The sequence below is a fragment of the Myxocyprinus asiaticus genome, chromosome 38 (genome assembly GCF_019703515.2).
Source record: "Myxocyprinus asiaticus isolate MX2 ecotype Aquarium Trade chromosome 38, UBuf_Myxa_2, whole genome shotgun sequence".
Classification (NCBI taxonomy): domain Eukaryota; kingdom Metazoa; phylum Chordata; class Actinopteri; order Cypriniformes; family Catostomidae; genus Myxocyprinus; species Myxocyprinus asiaticus.
Window position 1 is genome coordinate 34,201,531 of NC_059381.1, and position 26,999 is coordinate 34,228,529.

The 26,999-nt window shown below is 35.2% G+C and overlaps 1 protein-coding gene across 2 annotated transcripts; it reads right to left on the bottom strand.

Moving 5' to 3' along the window:
• Positions 1-3,753: 3,753 nt before the first annotated feature.
• Positions 3,754-12,008, bottom strand: fundc2 (fun14 domain containing 2). Of its 2 annotated transcripts, none has more exons than XM_051678370.1 (5): positions 11,604-12,008; positions 8,384-8,531; positions 4,670-4,745; positions 4,456-4,584; positions 3,754-4,326 (listed from the first exon to the last, which is right to left on the bottom strand). In XM_051678370.1, the coding sequence occupies exons 1-5, from the start codon at positions 11,617-11,619 to the stop codon at positions 4,249-4,251; spliced, it is 447 nt and encodes a 148-aa protein (XP_051534330.1). In that variant the 5' UTR covers positions 11,620-12,008; the 3' UTR covers positions 3,754-4,248. The 2 variants fall into 2 exon arrangements, with proteins under 2 accessions (XP_051534330.1, XP_051534329.1); XM_051678369.1 differs by lacking the exon at positions 11,604-12,008 and adding an exon at positions 8,683-10,957.
• Positions 12,009-26,999: the final 14,991 nt, after the last annotated feature.

Here is a 26,999-nt window from a genome sequence, read left to right on the forward strand (position 1 = left end):
ATCATCAGCAAATGCTTTGAGAGACTAATCAGACATCTGCTCTGTGCTGCCTTCCTCACTGGACTCACTGCAGTTTGCTTACCGCAACAACCGCTCCACTGATGATGCCATTGCATCTACAATACAGACTGCTCTCTCCCACCTGAAAAAAAGGAACACTTATGTTTGTAGACTACAGCTCAGCATTCAACACCAGAGTGCCCTCCAAGCTTGATGAGAAACTCCGGGCTCTGGGCTTAAACAGCTCGCTGTGCAGCTGGATCCTGGACTTCCTGTCAAGCAGACGCCAGGTGGTTAGAATGGGCAGTAACATCTCCTCATCACTGACCCTCAATACTGGAGCCCTGCAGGGCTGTGTTCTTAGCCCACTCCTGTATTCCCTGTACACACATGACTGTGTGGCAACACATAGCTCCAATGCCATCATTAAGTTTGCTGATGATACGACATAGGTAGGTCTGATCACTGACAATGTTGAAACAGCCTACAGAGAGGAGATGCACACTCTGATACACTGGTGTCAGGAGCACAACCTCTCCCTCAACGTCAGTAAGACAAAGGAGCTTGTGGTGGACTTCAGGAGAAGAGAAAGAGAACACAGCCCCATCACCATCAATGGAGCACCAGTGGAGAGAGTCAGCAGCTTCAAGTTCCTGGGCATCCACATCACTGAGGAACTCACATGGTCTGTCCACACTGAGGCCGTTGTGAAGAAGGCTCATCAGCACCTCTTCTTCCTGAGACGGCTGAGGAAGTTTGGAATGAACTACCACATCCTCACACGGTTCTGCACCTGCACTGTAGAGAGCATCCTGACTGGCTGCATCTCTGCCTGGTACAGCAATAGCACCGCCCACAACCGCAAAGCCCTGCAAAGGGTGGTGCGAACTGCCAGACACATCATCGGAAGTGAGCTTCCCTCCCTCCAGAACATATACATCAGGCAGTGTGTGAAAAAAGCTCGGAGGATCATCAGAAACTCCAGACACCCGAGCCATGGGCTGCTCTCACTGCTACCATCAGGCAGGCGGTATCGCAGCATCAGGACCCGCACCATCCGACTTCATGACAGCTTCTTCCCCCAAGCAATCAGACTTTTGAACTCTTGATCTCTCACGATCAATATACATCAGCACTGCACTTTATTAATCTTAATATCTCACACTGGACTGTCATAAATTATATTCTCTTAACAACACACTGGCAACTGACTATCAACCGACAGCCTGAATGTCAATACAGTACAATACAACCTACTGTACATTTTATATATACTATATATACTATTTTTTTATAGTATAATGTGTATTCTATATTGTGTGTATTGTATAATGTACATTGTATGTTATTATTTGTATATTGTGTTGTGTGTAATTATGTGTATATTAGATATGTAAATTGTGTTGTGTTAATTTGATTTGATTGTAAATTGGTATATGTCTCATCACTGTCACGACTGCTATGTTGCTCGGAACTGCACCCAAGAATTTCACACACTATTGCACTTGTGTATATGGTTGTGTGACAATAAAAGTGATTTGATTTATATACTCTGCACCCATCTACTGAGGTACTTCAACTTGGGAAGTAACGTTACTTGTGTTTGAATATCATATTTATGGGCAAATTGGCGTTATTTTTATTTATTTATTTTAGACATTTCTGTTGAAGCAAAGAATTGTAGGTTGTGAGTGACCACGAAGGATACACCTCATGCATCCTCCGAATTCCCGTGAAATAAGGTCGCATTTGAAGGCTGCAATGAGCCTTCTGAAATGAGACAGCCTCGATGACGTATGCAGCTGACAAATGCGACTTCCTGAGGACGCTGCCTTTTAAACGAGATACAGCCAATGTCTGTATCTTCTTCTTCTTTGGATTTATTGGCGGTTGGCAAACCAGCTTAGGTGCATTTCCGCCACCTACTGGGATGGAGTATGAGGCATTGATGAAGAAGGACACAAAAAGATGGAAAAGATTCTTCTAATCAGACCTGTTGTCTTTAGGTAATCTAATACAGCCTTAGTCACTTTTGAATTGTTATTCAATAAATTCTGTAATGTTAGATGTCTGTATCTAAAAGATGATTGGCTCTTTAATCTGTTAAGCGGGACTTCCTTTTATACACCTGTTGGCTGTTCAGATTTCTTTCATTCATTTTAATTTGTAATACAAGTAGTCTGTCTGTGAGCACATTCCAATGTTTTTGTAATGATTTATTAATTGATTTTAGGGTTATGTTTTATCAAAACTACAAATACAACAGTTGTCTTTGATTTAAATATATATATATATGTTTTCTAAACAGACGTTGTTTTTTTATAAATATTTCGGGTTCAAAACAAGTGAAACTCGAACGACAGCATTTGTCACATAATGTTGATTACCACAAAAATTTGTTTGAATACACAGTTTCAAAAGTATAACCATAAGATGTAAGCATTACGCGTTAACATGATTTAGAATGATCGCTTACTAACCATAGGTGTGTAAAATGATATGCAATTTGACAACTTTGTTGTCATGACGACGTAACATCAATAAATCTTGTAATCTTGCAAACACTGTAACGCCATCCCTGATTTTATCACATTAAAATCATGTTAACAGAACACTTTGTGGTTTTACTTTTTAAACTTTTGTATTTTTACGTGTATGGACTAGCCCCATTTACAGTTTGACAACCATAAAACAGAGGTCACATTGACTCTTCTATAGTTTTACAAAAAGAATCTTATTTTAAACGTAGAAAGCAAAATATCTGTGGGGTGGATGTTGTGTAGAATCGGAGAGTATTTAGCCCGAGACGGAGTATAAGTATTAAAATAATTGGGAGAAATTGGATCGACCAACATGGCGGATGTAGAAAAGGAAGTCCCGCTTTACAGGTACAAGAGCCAATCAGCTTTCAGCTACAGACATCGCTTGTCAGTAAACGCAAGAACACGCATGCGCATTAGCTGGACCAGCTTGACAAATAGCGTGTTTTTAGCGTGATCTGAGTTAAAGCAGCACAATTAATGATACCATTGTTGTCAGATTTTACTGCTGATTTGAAATATGTTCTTTGATCGTAGTCTTGACAAACCTTTTGGGAGATTTCGGTCTTTCCCCGTTCAAGTAGATAGGAGCTGTATTTTATATGAATAATGTATGTGGACACTTGCTGCTACCGTGAGTGTACACTTTGACATATGGTGTTGACGTGCAATAGTTATTTATCCAAGACACTCTAATTGTGTGTGTTTATCACAATTATTCTTTACTTGCCTTAATGATTTACTTTTAAAATAAAAGTTTCAATTAAACCAGCTTTTGGGTGTCATTATTTAATAATAATAGTTTAGAGAATATGAAGTTATGAATCTAGTGTCATTATTATTGATTACATTTGAGTGTTCATAGTCCTTTTGCTTCATGTTTTTTTAAGCGACACTAAACACCAGTTAAATAAGTTGGCGTTTCACAAAGATTGAAAATACATACGTCATGTAACTGAGTAGGGAGGCAGAATAAATTCAGATCACAAATGACTATAAAGAAAATTAGTGAAATATTATGTCTTGATATACCGCGCGTTAGCTGTTCTTTAAAAAAAAAAAAATCAGATGTATTTCAAAATTACCAATAACTTTTCTTTTTTGAGGAAAAACAGGCAACTCGTATAAATTGTGATCGTCAATTTACTTTTAACATTTCTGTCATTATTAATTATATATACATATATAAAATAATACAACTTTATATTGACCCTTGGGCTTTAAAATGATGTTTCAATTTATTGTAGATAATAAGAAATTTTGAATTTGAACATTTAAATGCACACCATGAATCATTACAGTAAGTTTAAATATGTTTTTTTTAAAGGGTGTAATTTCTTTTTACATATTTCATATTTAAATAAAATCATGGTTGTTCAAAAATGGTTCATACCAAAATATATAAAGCAACATGATCAAATAAATGGTAACAAAAGTGTAGCAGGGGCGTCAAGTACAAACTGAACACCATGTATGTCTAAAAACCAATGAAATACTATATTAATATATTCTAGCATGCTTAAATATATTTCCTGATGAACACATCATTACATACCTAAACTTATTAATTAGGCTTGACTGATAAAGGAGTGCTGAATTTAATGCAAGCTGCAATATCGCACACTTCAAAAGCTGTAATCTGTTGTATACATTGTTGAATGGCATCCTTGGAGTATAAGACATAATAGTAATGTGTAGGAGAGTGCTCCTATGAAGCCAGACCAAGCAGAAACCCTCCTGCAAAGCCCCCTGTGAGAACAATGTTTTTCTTGACAAATACCTGCACCTATGGAGAGACAAAATAAGTTATTCAATGCAAGGACATGGTCATTAATATCAGCAGAAATGTCCCCCTTATTAAAATGATTTCAGTGTCAATCTGAATAACTTGTATTTAAATTAAATACCTACGTACCTCATTAAATTTCGTTCTCACTTCTTTGGAGGGCTTCTCTGAATTGAGCTTCAGCTGCTTCTTGGCCTTGTTCACATCATGCTCCACTCTTTTCCAGTCCACTTGAATATAGCCTGTATGATGAGCAATCTAAAACATAACACAGATTGTTCAGATCTTCAAAGCATCACAATATCCAGAATATGCTCCTGCTCAAACAGTTTTTAAAGTTTACCTGGAGCAAAAAGAAGCCGCCACCTACAGCTGATGCTGCAAGTTTTCCGACTTTCTGAAACAAGTACCCTGCACACCTGAAAGAGAAACACAAAGATCACAGCTTTATTTATTACACACACAATGATACATATCAGTACAAATGCAGTGAAATGTCTACAAGAGCCAATTGTTTGTTTATACTGAATTTTCAAATCAAATCATTTAAATTTAATGTAAAATAATGTAGAGTGATTATTGACACTTTTCTAATTGGTTATCAGTTTTTTTTTTTAAATGTCGAGTGTACGGATAAATGGTGCTATCTGATGGGTCTCTAAAGAATTGCACCCAAACAATGCCATTACACCACAGGAAAACTTTTCATGTTGGCAGGAAACAATATGCACATTTACACTTATGATCTTACCTCGATTAAGCTGACAACATAAAAGGTCATGAAACTGCTTAATATGCAGATACAACTATACTATACCTACAAACAATGTCTCTGTGGTGCTATAAAAATTCCTGTGTTTGTTTTGAGTGACCCGGGACTATCTGACTGTTTGAATAACTGCAGACGAGGGGCATATTCGAAAAGCTGTTTTGAAAACATTGTTTATTTTTGCAATTCCGTTTGGTGGCGCTAGTGTCGCAGAAATTGCATAATTCAGCTTTAACACCTTATTCAGGGTTCTTACTGGCTTATCCAAAGTGTTGTGCGCATGTCTGTTTACGTTTAAAATTCAAAAGCAGAGAACAATCTGACGATTTTAAATCTCATTTAAACGCAGACTGTTTGCATTCCCTTGTTAACACCCAAAAAATGCTTGCGTTCCCTCGCAAAAGTTTGCGCATTACCAAAGTCTTTCTAGCATGTCAGCCCACTGGCGGCCATCTTTGGAATGCTACTTGAATGGGGAAAGACCAAAATCTCCAAAACAGTTGGTCAAGATTACGATCAAAGAACATATTTCAAATCAGCAGTCAAATCTGACAACAATGGAATCATAAATTGTGTTTCTTTTCCTCAGATTACGCTAAAAACGCAATTTCCCTGCTTGTGTAGCTAATGCACATGCACGTTTTTGAGATGATTGACAGGCAATGTCTGTATCTAAAAGGTGATTGGCTCTTTTATCTGTAAGGTGGGACTTCCTTTCTACATCCATTGACCATTGGGTGCTTAGAGCTCCTTGGTTTGGCATTCCAATTTCTCCCATTCATTTGAGACTTATGTCTCTGCAGAACAAAAATTAGCTTTTCCCAATCAGTGGGCGTTTTTCAAACCACTGAGATTCCCTAATTTCATTGGATAGTTTAGAAACACCCATCCCAGTTTGAAAATGCCCACAGATTTGAAAACACCCATTATTGTTATTAACATTTTTCACTGACTCCAACAAAAGACAAGAACAGAATTACACAAACAGAATCAACTTATAACAAAATACACTGTCTTGGACAGAGTGAGATTTGAGTGTCCAGGACCTCACAGGTGAAATCCTGGACTTTCAGCCAAAATTCTTGAATCTTGGCACAGAACCAGAAGGCATGGGTCATGTCCCCCTCCACCAACTGGCATCGGCAGCAGGTAAGTGTATCCTTCACACAAAGCCTAAACAAACAATTTAGAGGGAGTCCAGTAAAAGTGATGTAAAACCTTAAATTGGGTAAGATGGACCCTTGCATCTCTAGACAGGGCCGGAGTGGCAATAGGGAAGATCGGGAGAATTCCCGCTGGGCCGGTCAAAATTTGGGCAGGTTAGGTCTGCATGTTGATTGACAAACTTTCATCATATGTCGCATAACAATTGCCAACAGTCCGTAACATCCGGTATTAAAAGGATCAGAATTGCGTTCCGTATTATAGCGGACGCAGTCTGTATTTTATCATCTCACACCCAAACAAATGAGAGAGAGTAGCCTGTGAGAGATGAAACTGATGTTGCGCCGCTTCACTTGACAGCGGGGGAAGGATCACGGAAGATCCATCGAGAACAGATAGGCTACTAATAGCTGAATGGATGAACGTGCTTCAGGTACAAGATCATCACAAGTTTAATACTGACTGCAGTCTCACAATCTCAATTAATTAATCTCTGAAATCCTCTTCCCTAGCAGTGCAGAATGATAATAGCAAAATTATTTTTTGTCACAAAATAACAGAATACTTTAAGTAAATGAATACAGATGCAACAGCACGACACGGAACAAAAATAATGGGACTTTACAGCTCTCAAAAGAATAAACTCAACTAAACAAACTGCACAAAGTGCCTTCAATGTTGTATCATGTGATAAAACCTTCTTAAAGAGACAGTAACCATTTTGCCTTTGTCCTGAACATTTACATTCCAAGTAAAAGAAAAGTACAACTGTGTTATTTTTAGTCTTTTATTTCACTCTTATCATTGTAAAATGGCATGTTTTTGAATGGCATGTAAAAATGTAAAAACAATCACTCAAATTTAATTGTTTCACTGGATCTGTTGCTATTTTAATTATCTAAAATACAAAGCACTGACCATTTAAAGTGGAGCCTGTACATCTTGAAAGAGTTATAAACATTTACAGTTCTATGGTGTTATTATGTGCCTAGATAGTCTTTAAAATAAACTTAGTTTACCCAAAAATGAAATTTCTCTCATCATTTACTCACCCTCATGCCATCCCAGATGTGTATGACTTTCTGTCTTCTGCTAAACACAAATGAAGCTTTTTAGAAGAATTTCTCAGTTCTGTTGGTCCTTTCAATGCAAGTGAATGGTGATCAGAACTCAGAAGGTACAAAAATCACATAAATGCAGCATAAAAGTAATCCATACAACTCCAGTGGTTTAATCTATGTCTTTAGAAGCGATATGATAGGTGTGGGTGAGAAACAGATCAATATTTTTTATTTTTACTATAAATTCTCCTCCCTGCCCAGTAGGGGGTGATATGCTTATGTAAATCACCAAAAACAGAAGAACTCTTAAGAGAGAAGAGTGCTTATGAAAGTGAAAGTGGAGATTTATAGTAAAAAATGACTTAATTATTGATCTGTTTCTCACTGCTTCTCATTTACTTGCATTGAATGGACCAACAGTTCTTCTAAACATCTTCATTCATGTTCTGCAAAAGAAAGTCATACACAACTGGGATGGCATGAGGGTGAGGAAATGATCAAATATCCCTTTAACATTCACTTATTTTTACAACACATACAATGATGTCTTATGACAAAGTGAAAACCTTAGTGAATGCCGTATGTGGTATAATGACATGAAGAGCTTAAATAATTTTCAAGTAATTACATATATTGCATATTTTTGCTGTGATCTTGTTTATTGTTATCATCTTCACCTCCAACCCCCCTTTTGGGTGTGGGCTGACTTGGAAATGACATCCCGGGCTGAATATGAATCTCACTCCGGCCCTGTCTCTAGACATAGTTTTGATGTTCTTCCCCACTCCCCATCCTCCAGCACCAAACTCAGATCTTTTTTCCATAACCTTTTAAGAGATGTTAAGGTCCGAAAACACCCATTATTGTTCCGCAGAGATCAATACTTGATTAATTTTAATAGAAGTGGCCCGTCTCTGCTAATTAGTCTCTGGTATTACTTATTTTTAGAGCCATTCATTCTCAAGTAAAAAATGTGCAGCATTTTAAGCATTTGGAAACATTCCACTTTGTCCAACAACAACCATAACAACAGTACTGGTCGATCTCTAATATAGTTACTCACCAGCCCGTCACGCCTCCAATGGCCAGCTGTGTTGCTACCGAGTACTTCTCAGCGGCAGGTCCAGAATTATTTTTGCCAAACATTTTGTTCCACCACCTTTGTTTCTTCACATGTTCTGCCAGTTCGATTACATCAAAGGTTTCAGTGTCTGTTAAAACATCATGATGTGCATTTTATATGCAAGGAATAATGCACAGTCGGTCAGTCATTATAGAGCGCAACAGTCTGGTTCCATTAATTTTTCCATAGACTAATTGATTAAATTACGATAACTTATAAACCTTTAAAGACATACATACCATGAGCTCCGAGGTTGTTCATCAATGGTATATGCTTCTGTTGAAGCCATCAGTCTGCGTTATTTCAACTTCATTGTTTTAAAATCATGTTTAATAGCGGAAATCCTGGTGAACAACTACACTACCCATAATTCTGAAGAGATCCACTAATCAGAGAACTGCAGCCAACAAATTCTGCCAAACAAGTCCAGCAGCGACCGCCCACAACACACTGTGTATGATGCAATCGAGTTCGTCTCCCTACACTCTCGAACTACTTGTATATTTGTATTTAAATCCGAATATTTTGCAGTAAACATAATTAGTTTTTATACTTATAATCAACAACCTAAAAGCAATAGTTGTATTTATTTCCATTGTTTGTTTTTTTTATTCAATTACATCATTCACAATGGTTCATGAGATAGTAGTTCGTGCCCTCATAAAAGATGTTAAGTACACAGTCTTGTGCATTTATTTTTTTTACTTTTTAAATACTTTTTTGCCATACAACAAAGTTTGTGATGTTGTGATTCACCTCGGAGCTGGTTGGTTTGATTCATGGCTTACAACTCTTTAATGAAGGATTGTATGAAAAGCCTGTGGAAAAAATTAACGGGGAAAATACTTCCGGAACAAAGATGGCTGAAAAGGTGGGTGGACACTGTGGTGCTCTATTGCAAAATAAACCCCGACAGGGTAATCATGATGACGTGAATATAAATAAGTAAATGGACATGAAATATTTATTTGAGTTTAAATTAATTTAGAGTGGTACGAGAGACAGAACACAAGCACTGCATGTAAGAAATCTATGTTTCCAATACAGTGTTGCCAATGACAAAGTTCATTCTTCAGAAATATTTCACAGCTGAATGCCGTGATTGACCAATCAGAATCAGGTATTCCAGAGGGCCACGTAATAAAAAATGAGCGTTTCTTCAACTTCAGGCACTTTCATGTCCCAGGGGTTGATTTTCATTAAAACAAACAGATTTCTACTTTTTCTTCTTTTTCTTTTTGTTATATGAAGGTCACATTAAAACTGACTTCAAATCTTTTTTTAAACAGGCCTTTATCATTTATTTTTGGTACTTTGCAAATGCCTTTAATGTATAGATTTGTCCCAGACCCAGTCTTTCAATATTAAACTATGAAAATTATAAATACACAAATTATTACATGTGTAAAACTATGATAATCTAAACAAAAAGTGGAATAAACAATTTCAAAATTTATTGTGAAAATTATTTCTGCCAATTTGTAAAAAATTACAACTGTAATTTCCACCACACTAAACAATTCTGACCCTAATAAGTTTTTTTTTTTTAGTTAGTTTACTTATTAAGTTAGTGTACTTATTAACCAAGTCGACAAAAGTGTCAGTGAAGAGCATACTTGAGACGAAATAAAAGACAAGTGATGAAGAAAATTTGTGGTAAATATCACTTTTGAGTAGAATATTTTTATTGGGTGTCATTTCCAATCAAGCTGTAATTTTGCCAAATTATGCATAAAAGTGTGAAAATATTATTTAATTGTGTGCATGTAGGACACATAAAACTTTAGCTATGAAATTAGCCTTAGCAAGACAAAGGAATTGGCTCTTTTATTTCAAAAATGTTAAAAAGTGAAGAAACACCCATTAATTAAATTAAGCTTCAGGCGTTTGCAAACCATTAGTAGTTCCAATCCTTAAATAAGAATGTAAACAACTAGATATTTATCAAATAATTCTCCAAAAATTGTCAGAAATCATTTGACATAAATTGATTCAGTTACCATGTGTCATACCTGAATGGCACAAGGTAAAGCGACGTACACAGGCTACTTTCATTTTCTGATTTGGGTCAAACAACTGCCAGATACAAATCATGCTATTTAGGACAATGGGAAAGGCAGTTTGAAATACTATTATGCACTGAGCTTGTTCTCCATCCAGTTGGGATAATGGACTGTTGATAAAAGAATTAACAGTAAACCGTTGGCGGTCAGTGTCCTTTCGGGGCTTTATGCCTTGACAGTAACCTTGGCCAATGAAGTGACCTTGCTGCAGTCCAGACATAAGCCATACACAGAAATAGCACATTACTGCCGCCACAGTATCACTTTCAACTAGTCCAACAGATGTTTAAATCACAGCCTGAACTGTTGTTCTGTAACAGTGTTGCATGTTTTAATAAGTTTTATAGATTTTGTCATAATCTGGTGTATTTAGGTCTGTTTCACTCGCCTGATCTTGTTTGTGTTGCAAGGGTTTTAACAGTTCTTGGGGCAATCATGGAGAAACTTTCTCAAGAAAGACCTGACAGTGAATTTATGAATAAAATCAAATTCCCAATCCTAAATGATTTCTGTTTTATAGGTTTAACCAAACAAATAAAAAGCAAAATCTTGACACAGTTTTCATAATTCCCAAAACCACTGAAACAACATGGGAATCACTTTTTCTGGCTATTTCCACTGATATATTTCCAGGCTGCAAAATGCAAACAGGCTTTAAGGAAGGAGTTATTCTGCTGCTTTGGTAAAGACATTTAGTGCTTCTTTTATATAACGTTATATCTAAAGATCTAGAGGAGTGTGTGGTTAAGATGACTCACAGCACAAACTTTAATTGGTTTAGCATGTGACTTTCTGTACTATGCTGGTCAAATACGCTGGCAGCGTGTGTTAAACTTTCACCATGTTTCAACTTGGGGAAAAAACACTTTTCATCGCCCAAATTATTTCTATACGCAGTTTACAATACATGTAGAAGTTGAGTTGACTCATTGACAGCAGGCTGAAGGACGCGCGTGCACATGACATGCGTATGTACACGCAGCTCTGAAGATCAGTGAGGGTTTGTTTTTATTAAGGGGTCAAACACGGACGTTAAATAGTATTCATCTTATTTAAATGTGAACAAAGTGGTAAAGAAAGAAAGACCCGACCCTTACCGTTCTTCGCAGCCATTTTTCCTGCGGTTTCTACCCGGACGATAATCCAGTACCCATCCTTTACATCACATGACGTCTACAGGGTAATTTTTTTAGGAATTCATTTATGTTGGAAATTTCAAATTTCAAATGGAAAAGGCATCGCAAGACACGACCACGAAGATGAACGCTGCACGTTATATATATTTAACTAAAAAACCAAAGTAAATAATATGTTTAAATTATTTATATAACATAAATACACTGCCTGGACAACAACAACAAAAAAAAAATCCATTTGGATTTAAATAAGCTAGGTGACCATACGTCCTCTTTTTCCCGGACATGTCCTCTTTTTCGGACCTTAAAAAAGCGTCCGGCCGGGATTTCTAAATTTGCGAAAATGTCCGGGATCCGACTTTAGTTGCATTATGATGTGCATCTGGTGTAATACTTCATTGTGTGTGCGCGCATATTTGCATTGCTTTAACCCCTCTTTGTACGTCCCGCCTTCTCACACACCAATTGGTCGATTATAAGAGGCTTGCAGCAACTATTGGCCAAATTCCTGCCTGTTAATCTCTCCACGAAACGCATGAAGCGCTGTTGTGTTCGACTTCAAACAGTTGCTTAACAGTAGCAGCAAATGACAGCTGAGTGGAAACAATGCCCAAACGAAAGTGCAAATTTACAGAAGATTTGCACAAAAAATTCCCATGCTTTCGTCCAGGTTGAGATCCTTGGGAAGCAGAAAGTATGACATGTAAAGCTGGCACTTATGTGTCAGTTGCTAATAAAGGTGCAAGTGATTTAGAAGCACACATTAGCTCTGAGAAACATAAGGTCAGCAAAAGGTGAAAGTTCATCAGGAAAATTAACGGACTACTTTTTGTGACCAAGTAAAATTATCACATTGCTTCATTTTCCATGGACATTCAAAATAATTGTAATAGTAAATGAAGGTACACTCATGGCATCAAATATTTTATTTTAGTACATGGATATTCAAAAGAATGTTGGAAATTTTTATTTATTTATATTTATTTATGTTATGCTAATAGAGTGTCTTTTTCACTGTATTAAAGTTTGCATTCATAGTAACACTGTTTTGAACCCTCCCATTCCTCATTTCTTAAACAACTATGTCGGAAGATGGATCCCGTGGTCATGGAAAAGATGTTACTGTGTTTCAGAAGGGGCAAATTATTGGCCTGCATCAAGCAAAGAAAACAACTAATGAGATTGCTGAAATCACTGGAATTGGGTTAAGAACTGTCCAACACAATGCATTATTAAACCCTGGAAGGATAGTGGTGAACCGTCAGCTTCACGGAAGAAATGTGGTCGGAAAAAAATCTTGAATGATCGTGATTGGAAATCACTAAAACGCTTAAAGTCACATCGTAAAAAATTGACAGTAGCATTTCCACATGCACAATGCGACGAGAACTTACAGGATTGGGACTATACAGCTGTGTGGCCACAAGAAAGCCGCTTGTTAGTGATGATAATTGGAAAAAAAGACTTCAGTTTGCTAGGGAGCATAAAGATTGGACTGTGGAGCAATGGAAATGTGATCTGATGAGTCCAAATTTACCCTATTCCAAAGCGATGGGTGTGTCAGGGTAAGAAGGGAGGCGCACGAAGCGATGCACCCATCATGCATAGTGCCCACTGTACAAGCCTCTGGAGGCAGTGTTATGATTTGGGGTTGCTTCAGTTGGTCAGGTCGAGGCTCAGCAAAGTTATGCGGCAATAAAATGAAGTCAGATGACTACCTAAATGTACTGAATGACCAGGTTATCCCATCAATGGACTTTTCTTCCCTGATGGCACAAGCTTATTCCAGGATGATAATGCCAAGATCCATCAGGCTCAAATTGTGAAAGAGTGGTTCAGGAAGCATGAGGAATCATTTTCACACATGAATTGGCCACAACAGAGTCCTGACCTTAACCCCACTTAAAGTCTTTGGGATGTGCTGGAGAAAACTTTACGGAGTGGTTCAACTCTCCCGTCATCAATACAAGATCTCGGCCAAAATTTAATGCAACACTGGACAAAAGTAAATGTTGTGATGTTGCATAAGGTTGTCAAAACAATGCCACAACGAATGCACGCCATAATCAAAGCTAAAGGTGGTCCAACGAAATATTAGAATATGCAACTATTTTTGGCCAGGCAGTGTACTTTGGACACACCAACTTATTATTTATTTTAATTTTTTCCACATTTTAGAATTATAGAAAAGACATCAAAACAATTAAATAACACAAAGGGAAGAATTACAATTATGTAGTATGCAAAAAAAAATATTAAATCAAACTTTCTTATATTTTAGCTTTTTAAAAGTATCCATCCTTTGTCTACAGATCTGCACACTCTGTTCATTCTCTCAACTAATTTCATAAGGTGCATCCTGAGATGCTGTTATACTGTATTTTAAAAAACATTATGTACATATTGAAGGATTTCCCATCTATGCTGGACACTTGGTTACTTTTTCTTCAATATCCAATTCAACTCGATCATTAAATAAATTTAACTTTTTGTATAGAAATCATAAATGAACTAATTTGTCTACATATTTCAAGCATTTAACCTGATCAGATCAGTAAAAAGATTTTTAAGATCATGAGAAAGAAAAGTCCAGGAGCAAGATAAGATAACATGGAAATGACAGTAAAATAATAGTTATTTTGCACAAAATTGCTAGATATTTTGAACCTCTACAGGCTTTCTTTACACTTTTTTTCTGAAATTGAGCTAATATAATGTTCTAGATCAGTTGAAGTTAGAAGTTAAACTTTTTAAATGAGATAAAAACCGAGTGAACCTTTAGGTTATGTTTATGTTATATTTGCCATCTAGACTAAAAAAAACAACAACTACATTTCATGTCCCAACTAGCATAACTATAAAGTATTCTGAATATTTACTATGGTACTGGAGAAAGTTTAACCAATTATGTTTATTAAAACAAAACTTGTTAAGTTCAAATTGCATAAATTAAACATTTTTGTCAATAGATTATTTAGTTTGAAATACATTTTTAAGAAAGATTTTAGGTTGAAAGAAATTGATAGTTTAGAGTCTATTTGAGCAATAAGATAACAACTGTAAAAAATGATTTTGCCTTTTAGTTATCATAACTTCAAAAGTAGAGTTAGAATAACTGCCCTGGGTTGATCTTGTTGAGATAACTCAATTATCCAAGTTTTAGCTTGTTAGCTCAACTTGTGATAAGTTATCCAAACTTAGAAAAATGTTTCTGCTAAAATCAAAAATATAAGTCAAAAGGACTATGGACATCTTGCTCATGTATTCGGATTCCCAGCTTGCACCGTGGCATGAATAAATTATGCAGATTGCAGTGTTACTGTCTTACTTTTCTTTTCTTTACTGTTTGCTGCTTTTATTTATGTTGTTGGTTGTTGTGTTTATTGTCACTTTCAGTTATTTGTCATGTGGCAATAATTCTCTTAATTACTTAATGATTTGTTTGTTAATTGTCACCATCATCATGGTTTGCGTGTAAACTGTTGAGGACGTGTCTGCTTTGTAGTTTGAAGTATGAATATGATAGATAAATCTTTTGCTCTTTTATCATCTACTGACCATTTGCTACCAAGGGGCAGGTTATTTCATCTCAGCCGATGGGGTGATCCTAACTACTTCTATGGTTATTGAAAATATTAATGATAAATGTACTTGAACTTCAGTTATCTGTTTGAACTGAATTAGGTTGAAGTTGACTGAACTAAAAAAAGTCAAGTTACTTCAAATAAAAAAAAATAAAAAACATTATTCATTTTACAGTTGATACACAGTTGTCAACTTCATGCTCTGTTTAAACAACACAATCTTTACGTTGACAAAACACTTGAACATGAACTTTTTTAAGTTGAAACAACAAGCTGGTTTTTTTCAGTGTGCATTCAATTTGAGTCAACAGTTTTTAACAGTGTATAATACTGAAACACTATAATACTGAAATACTTTTTTTTTTTTTTTTTAGCTGTTATTGGTGACAAAGTTTAGGACTTTGAGTGTGACCATATCAGCCTCAAATTAATTTTTCCTTAGTTTCACACTGGATTTCACTTTTTTTGTTCAATAATTTGTGATTGTATCATTAGAAAATTCTGGAGGAGTGATATTTGAACCTTTTGCTGTTTAATTGTCATGTACATTTCGAATCAAAAATTGTCTCTACAGAAATAACACAACAGACAACAGTTTTATGGCTTTATTTATTTTCTAACGTGCTGGGTAGCATACCATGGATTATAAAGCATAATATTATAAAAGCAGTACATATATGTGCAGGGCATTAAGAAAGAAAGAAAGAAAGAAAGAAAGAAAGAAGAACCTTTTTTAAGTATAAAGAACCTTTATCCACTACAAATAACCTTTTGTGCAATGGGTTCAATGAAGGTTCTTTATGGAACCATACATACCGATACAGAACCTTTATTCTTAAGAGTATATAGTTGAATCGGTCATGTTGAAGAGTGTGAAATCTTTACTGACCCAGTAAACAGATGTAGCTGTATTTTGATAGCAAACAGATTCTACACTGAGTACTGAGTGAGCAAATGACATCAGTGTAGTCCACGACAATATTCAGTAGATTTTTCCCATTCATTCAGAACTGTATATATAACAGTAAAGCTAATGAAAAATAACAAGTAATACAGGTAGATTTCATTTTCATGCAAAAAATATTTAACAGGGAAAGCTGGAAATTCCACTGATAGTAATCCACATTGACTAAGTCAAGATTGCTTCATAAATATTCTTCTGTTGATAATCTAGTCAGCTTTCTCTTTGAAAGAGCTCTTCAGCAAAAGTGAAACTGATGGTGTTTGTTGGGGGGAATACCATGTCCTTATTATGCATGCATAGTACGAGGTTATTTCCCAAGAGTGTCCATGCTTGCTCGATACAAATTCTACAGAAAGTGCATTTTTCATTGGTTAGTCTCAATAGCGTTTGCACAGGAAACAATGTTTTAGTTTGTTCATAGTGCATTCTCCAGGAAAGATCTTTGCCTTTGTTCATACACTAACTCAATTTCTCCCATATAGTGTAATAGTTTGCAATGTTACTGTTTTGCTGGTATGAACAGGAATCAAAGTTGCAAAATATATCAAACTAAATTTTACATTGTTACCTCTCGATGTTTAGGTCACTTAGTCCATCTTGAAAGTACTTACTTCATTTTAGTGAGTGTTTTCATCTTCATGCAGTGGTTTTTGCGAATATGTTCTTTTTCCTGTAGCATCTTGTGCCTCTGAGCTCTCTAAAAGACCTGTTGAAGCACTAACAAAGAGGTTTGTCGGCTCAGAACCTTACCAATTTCCACTTAACTCCTCACTTGACGGCTCACACAAACTGTCGATTGCTCCACATCCTTCCTCCTGCTATAGTCTACTCTGAATTCTAAGAATACGGAAAAAAGTGACTTCCTCGCTTGCTGAAGAGCTTCACAGCGTGTTGTATCTGCATGTCGTAGTAGACCTTTGTGCTCCCCTCTTCGTCGTTTAGAGAGTGTGTAGGGCTTTCGGGTGGCCAGGGTTTATCAGTAGCCCTCTATAAATTCCCCCTGGGTCTGTCCCTTCACCTGGCTGGGAATTGTGTGTGTTAGTCACCTATAAGGGACAATCCCTGTGTAGATCTCAAAGCTTTCAACAAGCACCATACTGGACAGGGACTCTTGCACACTTCTAAAATTGAAGATTTTAAATAAATAGAGCAATAATGATTTAATCTGTCATAGTGAAGCCCAGTTGACAAAGGGAGCTGGGAAAGTCCATGCTTTGTCATAAATCAGCTTTTATTGGTATATTTTTTCTTCTTCTTTTTGTCTAAAACAATTTAAGCTATTTTGAAAATTGTGTTGTTCTATAATGTAAAGAAAATAAGAGAAAACTATTTGTGTCCACAAGTGAAATTATATTGGTCTGGATCATGATCCATTTATTACCCATTAAAGTTGTTGTTAAACAATAGCAACATTTAAAAAGACAACTGAGTAAATGCACACCTTAAATTTGGAGGTGCAAGTTATTATAAAAGATAAATAAAGGAAAAAATACAGTATAATGGCATAACTCAAATGATATATCTTAATACAAAATTGAAATATAAACTAAAAAATAATTCAAGCCTGTTTTCAAGATTTACATAATGACAATTTCATAACAGATTTCCATCATATTGAATTGTGTAATCTTTAACAAAATTTAAATTATAACGCATAAAATATCTTTTTTTTTTTTTTACTTCATTTTGTTAAAGATTACTCAATTCAACTTGATGGAAATCTTGAAAAAAAACAATTTGTTTGTGTGTGTGTGTATATATATATATATATATACACACACACACACACACACATACATATACAGTATATTAAATAAATTATATATATATATATATATATATATATATATATATATATATATATATATATATATATATATAAAATAAATATAAATATATTTATAAATATACATAATAGCTAATATATTTATCATATATATATATATATATATATATATATATATATCAGTAAAGAATAACTTTCATGGTATATTAATTTAGATAATTAATCATTTTTAATAATTAAAACATTTTTGTACTGAGCTGAGCTTACTTAGATAAGTAAGTCTGATTGCATGCTTTTTATAAGTAAACATACTTATTTGGCTCATGTAAACTGAACTGAATGTTTTAAAGTAAACTTAACTAGTTACAAGTAAAAACTAATCTGTGATTAAATTATCATTGTTTTTATTTAATAATTTAAACTGAGTTATAGCATATTGGATTCTCCTCAGATCTTCTCAGTGCACATAAATCTGCACTTTTGTTAAATACTGTTAAGTAAAGAAGAATGGCTTAAATTTAACAGGCTCCAAGTTGACCAGAGGAAACACTAATCATCACTCTAATGGTGACGTCAAACAAATCCCAACTATCAACCAGCTACAACAAAACAACAGCAATAGTCATAAAAATTACAACTACATACATTTTTAAATAATACATATTATTTATCTACACAAGTACCCTTGTTTTGACCAAACATACATCATTTATTTAAGTGCAAGGGTTTATGGGTATTCAGCACAGCTGCAATTATGTACTTGATCATTTTGAGTTAGTAGTACTCGAAGCCAACGTTTAAAGAACGTAAATATTTGAGTTATTATTCCAAAATGTGAAATTTCAAGTACTGTTTAATTAGAACCACTTTAATCTATTTATTATTGCAGCTTTAGGGTTTAGAGAGTAACTGTAACTTAATTAAAACTAGTAAGAATAGTAAAAAATTAAGCTTAAGTTGAGTCAACAAGTTTTTTTAATTTGAGATAGCTATTAGTATTAACAGTGTGCTTGTATTTTTGACTTGTTTAACGGAAAATTATGATAAAATGTTATTAAATTAATGAGTGAAACAATCTAAAATGTTGTTGCAAATTAGAATTAAATAGTATTAAAAAGTTGTAACCTTCATTACCACCTTAAGGATCAATTTCTACCTGATCTAGCCCTTAAAATGATTTTTGATGTAACCAAATGTATTAAGGTTGATTCAGTGATGTTAAATTATATTTTTGACTTGAATAAAACCAGTTAATTTAGATGTTACCACATAGGACACATTTTTAAGTTACCTTTTTTTCAGTCTAGAAATTAAATAAATTAAAATTCTACATAATCAAGAACACTTATATAACATGCACTCGTTAAATAAATGAGATTAAGAAAAGTTTGGTTGGAAAGTATGAACTCATTTATAAGTTAAGAACATGTATTTTATTATAAACATAATTTTGTTGTGTGTCTGTTTATGGAACTTATCCTGATGTGACGTGATGTGAAGAGCACTTTCAATATTCTTTCATACTGAATAGAAAGGAAAGCATGTGAAACATGTTCTGTCTAATGGCAGATGTCTGTGTGTGAGAGCATTACCTCATTCTGTGTCTCATGTTCATGTTACTTATTTGACCTTCTGTGGGTTCAGCACTGATGATATTATTTTGCTCAAATCTAACCTTAACTGTCCCCTTTAAGGCTCCTATTTGCATAAACATTTTGATGAATCATAAAGAACCTTGCCATCTAAAAAAGGGAGTGTGGCATACAGGAAGTCGACGCAAAGTTTGCGAGTGTGGCGTACAGGAAGTCAGCGCAATATTCATCACCACCCATCATGCTTGTAGGCGGGGCCATTTTTTTTGTTTACTTGAGCATTGTCTTTGATGTTGGCATGGAGAAAGGACCTTAATAAAGTCATACAAAGTCTGGTCACATCCTATTCTACATGTGACATAATGAACGGATCTCCATATACTGTATGACAGATAAAATATTGCCATGAAATACAAATAAGAACAGCATTCAGTAGAATAGAATCCAAATAACTCTTCAAAACATTTTCATTGTTATTCTTTATATATATTTTTTTTCTTTACATTGGCCGAATTTAAATGCAACTGGGCTATATGGGCATTAGTTTATTGTATAAACCAGAATTTTTAATAAAGCCATCAGACAAAGTTTAGAAGCTGTTTCAGTGCAATGGGCAACTCAACTGTCCCCAAACTTTCCCAGCTTAACAGTAGGGGCAGATTTGTGGTTTTAATGAATCTATAATGAAAAGCAAAGCAAAAAAAAAAAAAAAATTCTCCCCACCCAAGAGGAGCCAGTGCCAGTAAACTAATCTGTACTGTTTGGATAACTGACCTCCCACAAGTTACAAAGAAATGAGCTTGCTTGTCTTTGCCAATGGAGTATCTGCAGCCAAATTCACCTGTAAATTGTTTGTGAAGTGCTTATTAGTTCTGACACTACAGGCATGATCTCTATCCCATGTTGTGAACAATAGGTGAATTTTGAAGCTTAAAATGGCATAAAACTTTAATTGTATAACTTACTGTCAAAACCTGTTTGTTCTTCCATATTATTAATTTTTTTTTAAAAGATCTTCATTCTTAAAATAAAACAGCTTTGTGTAAGGATAGCAGAATTGGTAGAATTTCCATATGAATACATAATAGAAATGAATACTTGTACTGATTATTTGTAAAAAATAAATAAATAAATAAAAATTATTAGATCTTTTTTAAATTGTAATCAATTGTATTGTATTTATTGCACTAACATATACATTTAAAAAATGGAATAAAATCAAATAGAACAAAATAAAATATACAAATGTGTCTTTTTTTTCCAATCATATTTTATGTTCATCTTGATGGTTGTGTCTTTTGATTTTGGGATATTCTATCTCTTGTTTTGTAAATTTGCAATAAAAAAATTAATTACAAAATAAATTAAATTACATTACATAAAATTAAATTAGTGTTCTTAGGTAGTTGTGTCTTGTGATGTTGGAATGTTCCCAGTCTTGTAAATAAAATTAAATACAATTAAATTAAATTAAATTAAATTAGTGTTCATCTTGGTGGTTGTGTCTTATGATGTTAGAATGTTCCCAGTCTTGTAAATTAAATTAAATTAAATTAAATTAAATTAGTGTTCATCTTGGTGGTTGTGTCTTATTATTTTGTAATGTTCCTGTCTTATGTAAATCTGCGATAAAAATAAAATAATATAAATAAAGTAAAATAGCACTGTTTAAACTGTTTACAGTTAACACAACTGTGTTTGATTGCAAAAGAGCAAATTAAACCGCAAAAATAAATAATAATAAATAATAAATATTGTCCGAGAGGATTAATACTAAGAAAAATATGTTTAATTAAAAATTGAAAAAGTGAATTTATTCCCTTAATAGTATTGATAGTATTCATGAGAGTATTCAAAGGGATGTGTTAAATTAAGAAATGAGAGTGAAAAGGAGACAATAGCAAACAGAATAGCAAAATTCCCAGAAACTGTGGCCAAAAACTCTCCTCACTGTCTGACAAGAGAATTATTATTACAGGGTGTGTTTCATTCAGAAGTGATCATCCTTAAGCACTATTCGAAGTCTTTACCTGTGAAAGATTTGGAGGGCTGAAAAGTGTGGGGCTCAAAAAAGAATGGTCATTCAAAAGTTTTTAAGTTTAAGTTTTTATTGTAAATTCTGTTTAGAATGACCTTACAGCATTGTTATCATGATTGTTCTCCCTTCGAAGTGCCCTCCAAAGGCATTATGTATGCTGTTTGGAATACAGGGAATATCATCACTGGCTAGAGCTTAATTCTGCAACTCTTCCCATGCTTTACATAAATGAAACAGTGTGTTTTCACTTTTGTGTCAACCTCTGATCCCAAATTCATTTTGAACTTAATATTCATAGATATTTAAAGCATTCAACAGCTGATTTTCAACATATTGCATTTTCAAACAGTTGACATTAAACATACTGCATTACACACTGTAAAATGTCCAGGGAGAAAGTACATTCCTTTCTATTATGACATCATACATTTATGACATAAATTTGTCATGTAACCCCAGGAATTTTCAGCACACGTGCAAATCCTCACATACATTTTCTCCCCCTCAGCAATATGACTTATGATATAATATGCAGTGTGAATCTTTTTCTGTCCCTATTGACGCAAGTTGCTGAAATCAATTCGCGTCCCTTATATGAACAGAGAAATGTTACTCTGAGGACATCTCAAGATGACTTGGACACTATGACATCACTGAGATCCATGAGTAAAGCTTTAAAGCCTGAACGTACTCATGTTCATTAAAATTCAGGGGGCATTTTGAATGATGAGAGCAAAGGTAAATAGTGTATAAAGGAGAAAGAAATTAGGATATATACAGTGAAAATGTATTTGGACTTTTTCAGCCACATTTGTAGTGACTTTATCTGTTTACAATAAAATATCAAAATTAAGCACATTTTATTAAACATACATTTATAGTGACTTTATCTATTTCCACTTAATAAAATATGCAAACAAGGCACATATTAAATATTCATTTATAGTAACTTTATCTGTTTACACTTAATAAAAAAATGCAAATAAGCAAATTTTTGTAAATAGGCATTTATAGTGACATTATCTGTCACTATAAATGAATATTTAAGAAAATGTGGCTAGTTTGCATATTTTATTAAGTGTAAAAAGGTAATGTCACTATAAATGTACATTTAATTTTGTAAATAGGCATTTATAGTGACATTATCTGTTTACAATAAAATATCCAAATTAAGCACATTTTATTAAATATTCATTTAAAGTGACTTTATCTGTTTACACTAAATAAAATATGCAAATTAGGCACATATTATTAAATATCCACATATTTGCACAAGTGATATAAACCACATAGATGTCAAATGTCACAACTTATATTTTTATGATTATTTGATTGTTTGGTAATTGTCAGGCTATTTTGTCAAAAAGTTGTTTATTTAACAAAATATTCAATAAAATGCTTTGTGTCTGTAAAGAATTTTACACACACAAATATAAAAATAAATCATAAAATGCCAACAAAAAAATAAATAAAAAATCTGATCAATTCAGCAATATCAGTGGTTAGCACTATCGCCTCACAGCAAGAAGGTTCTGGGTTCGAGTCCCGGCTTAACTGAGCCTTTCTGTGTGGAGTTTGCAAGTTCTCTCCGTGTTCGCATGGGTTTCTTCCAGGTGCTCCGGTTTTCCCCACAACCATCAGTGAGAGCCTGGTTGTTGTTGTTGTTTTTTTATTGAACTCTAATAAATAACAACAGACAAGACACAGTCAAAGTACATTCAGAACTACAGTAATACAGAAAAAGAAAACACATAGCCAGGGGATAGGCTAACAATTATAGAAATAGGTTTAAAGAATCGCATATAGATACTATCTCAACAGCTTTCTTGTTATCTGAATGAAGAATAGTCTTGATATATATTTTAATCTCTTGTTCAAGAATCCAAAACAAAGGCTTGGTTTTACTATATTTACATTTATGTATAGGATATTTAGTGAAATTAAAATGAAATTAATAATACAATATTCTGAGTCGCGTGACACCATGCGAGGAGCGGACGTGTGAACGGCGAGCTCTGCGCACTTTGCTAGTTTTAATACTATTTGTGTCATAAACCGGTGAGATTCGATACGGTGAGATATTAAAAGACACTTATGTGCTCAAGCTGATTCCCTTTAGCGGCAGGCCGAAAGCCCCGGACTCAATTCGATGTAATCCGGCATGAATTGATGAATGTGTCGGCAATGCTGGCGAAGGTCGTTGCAGACTTGGAGGATCTTGCTGTGATACGTCGATCGATCACTTCCATGGAGACTAAATTCTCTTAGATAGTTACAAGAATGTCGGACGTCGAGAAACGGATCGATTATCTGGAGTCATCAGAGAGGGAATTAGCTGCTAATACGCTAGCGACCAAAGTGGATTTGGAACGCGTCTGGGAAAAACCAGAGGATTTGGAGAATCGTAATTGACGAAACGACGTCCGAATTGTTGGAATTCCTGAGCATGAGGAAGGCAGAGATATGGTAAACTTCCTGAGTCTGCTCGACATAACAAGCCATAAGCTGGAAATCGAGCGAGCTCACAGGGTCCCGGCTCAGAGATCCGCGGAGGAGACAGACCCCGATCAATTCTGGCTAAATTTCTGAGATCATCCAATAAAGATCTTGAGATACGCGAGGCAAGGAGTAGAGGAAAGTTTTCTTGGAAGAACCACAGCAATTTCTTTTTCCCAGACATTGCGAATTCGACAAGACAGAAACGATTCAAGGAATGCAAGAAACTCTTACGTCAATGGAAGGTTGCGTTTGCACTGATGTTCCTGGCCAAACTGAGAATAGATACCAAGGATGGCCGTAGAGAATTTACCTGCCCACAGCAAGCATTGTCCTACATAAAGACAATGGAGTGAGCAAGCCATTTGGTGATTTTCATGTTGCTGCCTAGTGGGCCTGACTCACTGAACATACACTTGACTGTCCGAGGAAGCTGGGCGCCTTTTTCATTTCGTTTTGTGCTGGTTCCGCCTAGCGGCTGGAGTTTGTTTTGTGAAGGATCATTTCTTCGGGACGGTTTGGGGATGAATCTGCTCGTTTTGGGTGCTTATGCCTCCTGTTAGCTGGAGTTGGTTTTGTGGAATATTTCTTGCAGGACATTGGAGTGAGTTTGAGCATTATCCGCTAGCAGCTGGAGATTGTTTTGTGGAGGCACACACCTTCGAGACAGTTAAGTGGATGAATCTACACATTTGTTTTTTGTGTTTATTCCGCTTATTGGCTGGAGTTTGTTTTATAGATTATTTTCTGTTATGTAAATCTGTCTCACAAAATTTGTATAGAAGCACTGGACTTGAGCAATCCGACGGCAAATTTGTTGAGGGGACTCTCGTAGGCGTACATGGACTGTTAGAGTTTAGAGGGATGGACGCCTGTTGGTGCTGTCGTGCGCGGGGTTAATGTTCCCGTTTTTCTTTTTTCTGTTTGGGTTTGATTGTTGCACTAATGTTAGAATGTGGTCTTTATCGTTTTATTTTTGACACAATCTATTTTTTTCTAATATGTCAAAATGTCAAATGTTAATATGAGTGGATTGTCTCTCTCCAAGTGGAATGTGAATGGGCTGGGGCACACCATAAAAAGAAGGAAGGTTATTTATTTTCTTAAACATAAGAAATATGATATAGTGTTTCTTCAAGAAACGCATCATTCCCCACAGGAAGCTGAAAAATTTGGGAAGATATGGAGTGGACATGTTTTCTTTAGTGCTGGCTCAAGTAAGAGCAGGGGAGTCATTACATTGATAAGTAAACATCTACAATTCAAATGTTTCAAACAGATTAAAGATAAATTAGGAAGAGTCATTATTGTTTTAGCAGACATTCAGGGGCAAACGTTGATTTTGGCTAATATTTACGCACCTAATGCTGATGATCAGGGCTTTTTTATAGATCTTGAAGGGATGTTGCAAGCCGCTGGCACCCCCATGATATAATACTGGGAGGAGACTTTAATCTTTTGATGGACTCAGTCCTTGATCATAGTGAAGCAAAACTATGTAAGCCCGCTAGAGCAACACTGATGCTTCACAGGATGTGTAAAAATCTTGGTCTTACAGATATCCATAAGATTTATTCTAGAATAGATTTTTTATATATAAGTCCCTCATTTCATCTGTTGTTGATTGCTTAATTGGAAACATTTTAGTCTCAGATCATGCCCTGGTGAGTTTAGAGTTATTGCCACATTTGGAGAAAAAGAAATCGTATAGTTGGTGCTTTAATGTACCCCTGTTGCAAAATCCTGAATTTCAAAAAATGTTAAAGGCTGAAATCAATGTTTATATGGAAACTGGTCCTCAGTATCCTCTGTGAGCCTGGCTTGGGAGGCACTTAAGGTGGTTCTTAGGGTTCGGATCATACAGTATGCCTCATTCATCAAAAAATCCAAAGCACGAGAACTCGTGGAGTTGGAAGGGAATATTAAAAATGCTGAGGCAGAGCTGAAATACTGAATGTCATCTGATGGCTTCAAAGAATTGACCCGACTGAAAAACAGATATAATACTATTTTGTCACGGAAGGAGGAGTTTGGTTATTCAGGGCAAGACAGTCATACTTTGAGTCAGGGGGACAAAGCAGGAAAACTTTGGCTAGATACATAAAGCAGACAGAGTCTTTTTCTACCATTCCCTCAGTGAAAACTGCTGGTGGTGAAATATTTACCTCAGCCATTGATATTAATAATGCTTTTAAAGAATTCTATCTTGATCTCTATAGTTCCACGTCTTCGTCTACTGATGAAGATATTAGAAACTTTGTGGAACCATTAGAACTCCCTAAACTGACGTCTGAGCAAAACAATTCTCTTGGTTCTGAGATAACCTTGGAGGAGCTTGGCGAGTTAATTAAGGCCTTGCCTACAGGTAAGGCTCAAGGCTCTTTTTAGATCTTATGCTAAAGAACTGGCTCCACTTTTGTTAGACGTTTATACAGAATCATTAAAGAATGGGAAGCTTCCGCCAACCATGACACAAACCCGGATCAGTCTGATTCTTAAAAAGGACAAAGATCCAAGCGAGTGTTAGAGTTACTGTCCAATTTCCCTGATCCAGCTAGACGTAAAAATATTGTCAAAAATTCTGGCTAACCGATTAAGTAAAGTTATGACATCTCTTATACATATAGATCAGGTGGGGTTTATTCAGGGCCGCAGCTCTTCTGATAACATTAGGCATTTCATTAATATCATGTGGTCAGTGGCGAATGATCAGACTCCGGTCACTGCTATCTCACTTGATGCTGAAAAGGCGTTTGATATGGTAGAATGGGATTATCTTTTTACGATTTTGGAAATATATGGGTTCGGGAACACTTTTATTGTATGGATTAAGTTACTTTATAGACATCCGGTAGCGACGGTACAAACAGATTGATTAATTTCAGATTATTTTACTC

Coding starts and splice junctions, on each gene's coding strand:
- fundc2 (XM_051678369.1), bottom strand. CDS start 8,704: ATGAACAACCTCGGAGCTCATG. Junction 4,585..4,669: donor GCGGCTTCTTTTTGCTCCAG/GTAAACTTTAAA, acceptor GTTATGTTTTAG/ATTGCTCATCATACAGGCTA. Junction 4,327..4,455: donor TGAGAACGAAATTTAATGAG/GTACGTAGGTAT, acceptor GTCTCTCCATAG/GTGCAGGTATTTGTCAAGAA.